Below are 3,118 nucleotides of genomic sequence, written 5' to 3' on the forward strand. Positions count from 1 at the left end.
CAAACAATATATATTTTTTTTTTACCTTGAGTTATTCAAAGTCTTTCTGTGTCATTCATTTTAGTTCTTGGAAATTTGCGTTTTCATGATTTGTCATTGTAACTGTCATAACTTGTCGAGATTTGTTTGAAAATAATGTTAAATGATCTTCCGTCCAGATGAGTCTGTTGCTGAGGTTTGTCTTAGATTTGCATATGTTTTCTGTTCTGTGTTGTGTGTAAAAATGTAAATTTGCTCAAAACAGCATTTTTCCTTAGTTGCGATTACTTTTTTATGTTGTTGTTATGTTGGGTTTACTTTTTAGTTTATGTTGTTTTGTTTTTCTCACCCGTGTTTTGAATTTACGTCTGATGTTTTCTTATAAATACGATATATTATAGTGTGTAAAGTTTCCAGTTTTCATAAAACACTTATGGTCACCATCTGAAAGCTAATTCTATGAAATCCCATCAATCACTGAAAGCACCAAGAGTAATTCACTTCATTTCAAAATCCTAAATACTCACTCCCCTGCTATTGGGTTAAAAAATATACTTCCACTGAGTGTATAAATTTAGATAAAAAATGATGACACTTTTAACATTGTAGTTGCATGCAGGAGCAACTGACTTCACCAATTTTATTTAATACAAATTATTGAAAAAAAATAATACAATTCTGGACATCTTCTAAAAATAAATATACAAGTGTAACTTGTTGCATTTCATGTGACATGGAGGTGGTTAATAGGTTTAGTTAAGAAACAAATTACAGCTGATGAAAGAGCAATTACAAATTCCATGTGAATTAAACAATTCGAAGATCTCAGCCGATGGCAGTCATCATTTTTTGTTGTCTTGGATGTAGCTGTCTAATATCTTCATTAATATTGCAGTCTCCTAGAACGACCAAAACAGTTCACATAAATCAATTGTCGATTATATTCAATCATTGATTATGTTATGTTAGATTATATATATATAATTACTAGTGCTGTCAAACGATTAATTGCGATTAATCACATCCAAAATAAAAGTTTTTGTTTATATTATACATGTATGTGTATTGCGTATATTTATTATGTATATATAAATACACACACATACAGTATATATTTTGAAAATAGTTACATGTTTATACATTTATAAATTCATATATATATATATATAAATATATTTAATTTATAAACATAACATATTTTTCTTAAATATATGCATGCATGTGTTTGTATTTATATATACATAATAAATATACATAGTATACACACATATATTATGTAAACAAAAACTTTTCTTTTGGATGCGATTAATCGCGATTAATCATTTGACAGCACTAATAATTACATTTTAAGGCACACAATCAAATGAATTCAAATCACATTTTTATGAAAATTATTTACGACAGAAGAATATTCTCTCTCATATTAATTTCAGACCAGAGTAGAAACTACTTCAAAATGAACAGAAACTGCAGACTCGGTTCTTACCGGAACTTTAGGGCGGATCTCCTGAGAGTCGAGGTGTGTTTGTAGCGCGATCCTCAGCATCTCCTGGTAGAGGTCCGCGGGCTCGACCTGCTGGAGATTCACTGCAGCCTCCATGGCTTTCATCGTGGAGTCATCCTCGGTCGGCAACTGTTCGCTGTCCACAACACTTTTCTTCCCCATAAAATGACCTTAAGTGCCAAATCACATTTCTGTTCAAGGTATAAGTCATGTTATATGTAGCACAATAATAAGTCGTGTATGCATCTCACCTGTTGCCCATAAATTTCCTCTCGGGTTAACTTTGATCTTTGCAACTTTGTTTCTTAGTTCAGATTACATGGCTACATTAAATATTGAAATGATTGCTATCATGTTGAATTGTAATTTTCCCTGTATATTATGTAAGAAAAGTCCATATAAAACTGACGGTCTAGCAACTAGATGAACACTGCAGTAATAATCCAGTAGCCTAATAATAAGGCTTTCTGAAATGCTCCAGTTGTGTTTGTATACAAAATGAAAGTAGGCCCTATAGTGCCGGATACAGCTGCAGTTTGTATTGCTGGTGTTGCTATTTGTATTTTGTATCGCTAATTGAGAATATACAGTAGGCTACAATTAACTACCTCAGTCCTGCATAATGTTCTAAATTATTAAACACTGACCAAAGAACCTTTGATCTAACCTGTAATCTTTCAAAAAGCATTATCATATAATTAGCCAGTCGTGATATCATTCAAGAATGTTTAGCCTTTTCTCTTGTTGAGATGCACAGCATGAAGGCTGCGAGATTGCTATCTGAATGTCAGAGCAACACACAGTTCACTTCACACACGGTCTGCAGTGCCAGATTATAGCCTAGCAGTGACAGTTACCACAGTGACGGCATAGACACACTGACTGCCTCCAACTTTTTGTGGAAAAGAGATAAAAGTTGTTAAAATGCCAGCGCTATTGTGACATTTCAGAAGCTTCGGGTGCTTCTAATACAATTCCCTATTTAGTGCACAAAATTACATCCCGTGAGTCATCATGATTATCACCAAGAAAACGATGACAGTATAATAGACTAGCATATGGGTTTCCTCGAATATTTCAACCTGACATTTTAATAATATTATTTGGTTGAAGGTGTACTTTTCGCTGACGTTTTAAAAGCACATTGTTTACATATTCAAGCAGAACCACAGAACACATCCTTCTCACTCCGCATTTGAATTTTAATTAATGAGTTTGCCCATTCATACTCAGTCTAGATCCATCCTGAACTAACCCTCCACTTTGTAGCTTATCCCATCAATGTACTTCATCATGGCGTGAGCTGGCAATTATGCATAAGTACATGCTAGGGTGCTATAATTAGGCTCCCTCACAGGCATTTGCAGAACCTCAGGCTGGAATATATATTCATTCATTCGACTAATTTATCACAATCAAAAGATATGGCAATGTCTTATCACCAATATGTGAGACTATGTTAATGCATTCATTGCTCTGCACACTCTTTTCAGATCCTGTCTAGGTTTTGGAATGTTTAATTTTGTATTTTGTATTCATAATGTTTTCTTCATATGTGTCAGTGTTTGCCCACACTGACCAAGAGACACTCAAAAAACAGATTGATAATATTTCTCTCTCTGTCTCATTTATATA

At 33.5% G+C, this 3,118-nt stretch overlaps 1 protein-coding gene across 1 annotated transcript; it reads right to left on the reverse strand.

Moving 5' to 3' along the window:
* Nucleotides 1-737: 737 nt before the first annotated feature.
* On the reverse strand, nucleotides 738-1,792 carry LOC107585974 (neuromedin-B-like; the record flags this gene model as incomplete). The annotated part of the gene is made up of 3 exons (XM_016273178.1): nucleotides 738-878; nucleotides 1,466-1,653; nucleotides 1,735-1,792. Coding segments are annotated over 3 exons (303 nt in total), but the record flags the coding sequence as incomplete, so codon positions are not given.
* Between the last annotated feature and the right edge of the window lie 1,326 nt (nucleotides 1,793-3,118).

Source organism: Sinocyclocheilus grahami, unplaced genomic scaffold (assembly GCF_001515645.1).
Source record: "Sinocyclocheilus grahami isolate Dianchi unplaced genomic scaffold, SAMN03320097.WGS_v1.1 scaffold76.1, whole genome shotgun sequence".
In the NCBI taxonomy this organism is placed as follows: Eukaryota; Metazoa; Chordata; class Actinopteri; order Cypriniformes; family Cyprinidae; genus Sinocyclocheilus; species Sinocyclocheilus grahami.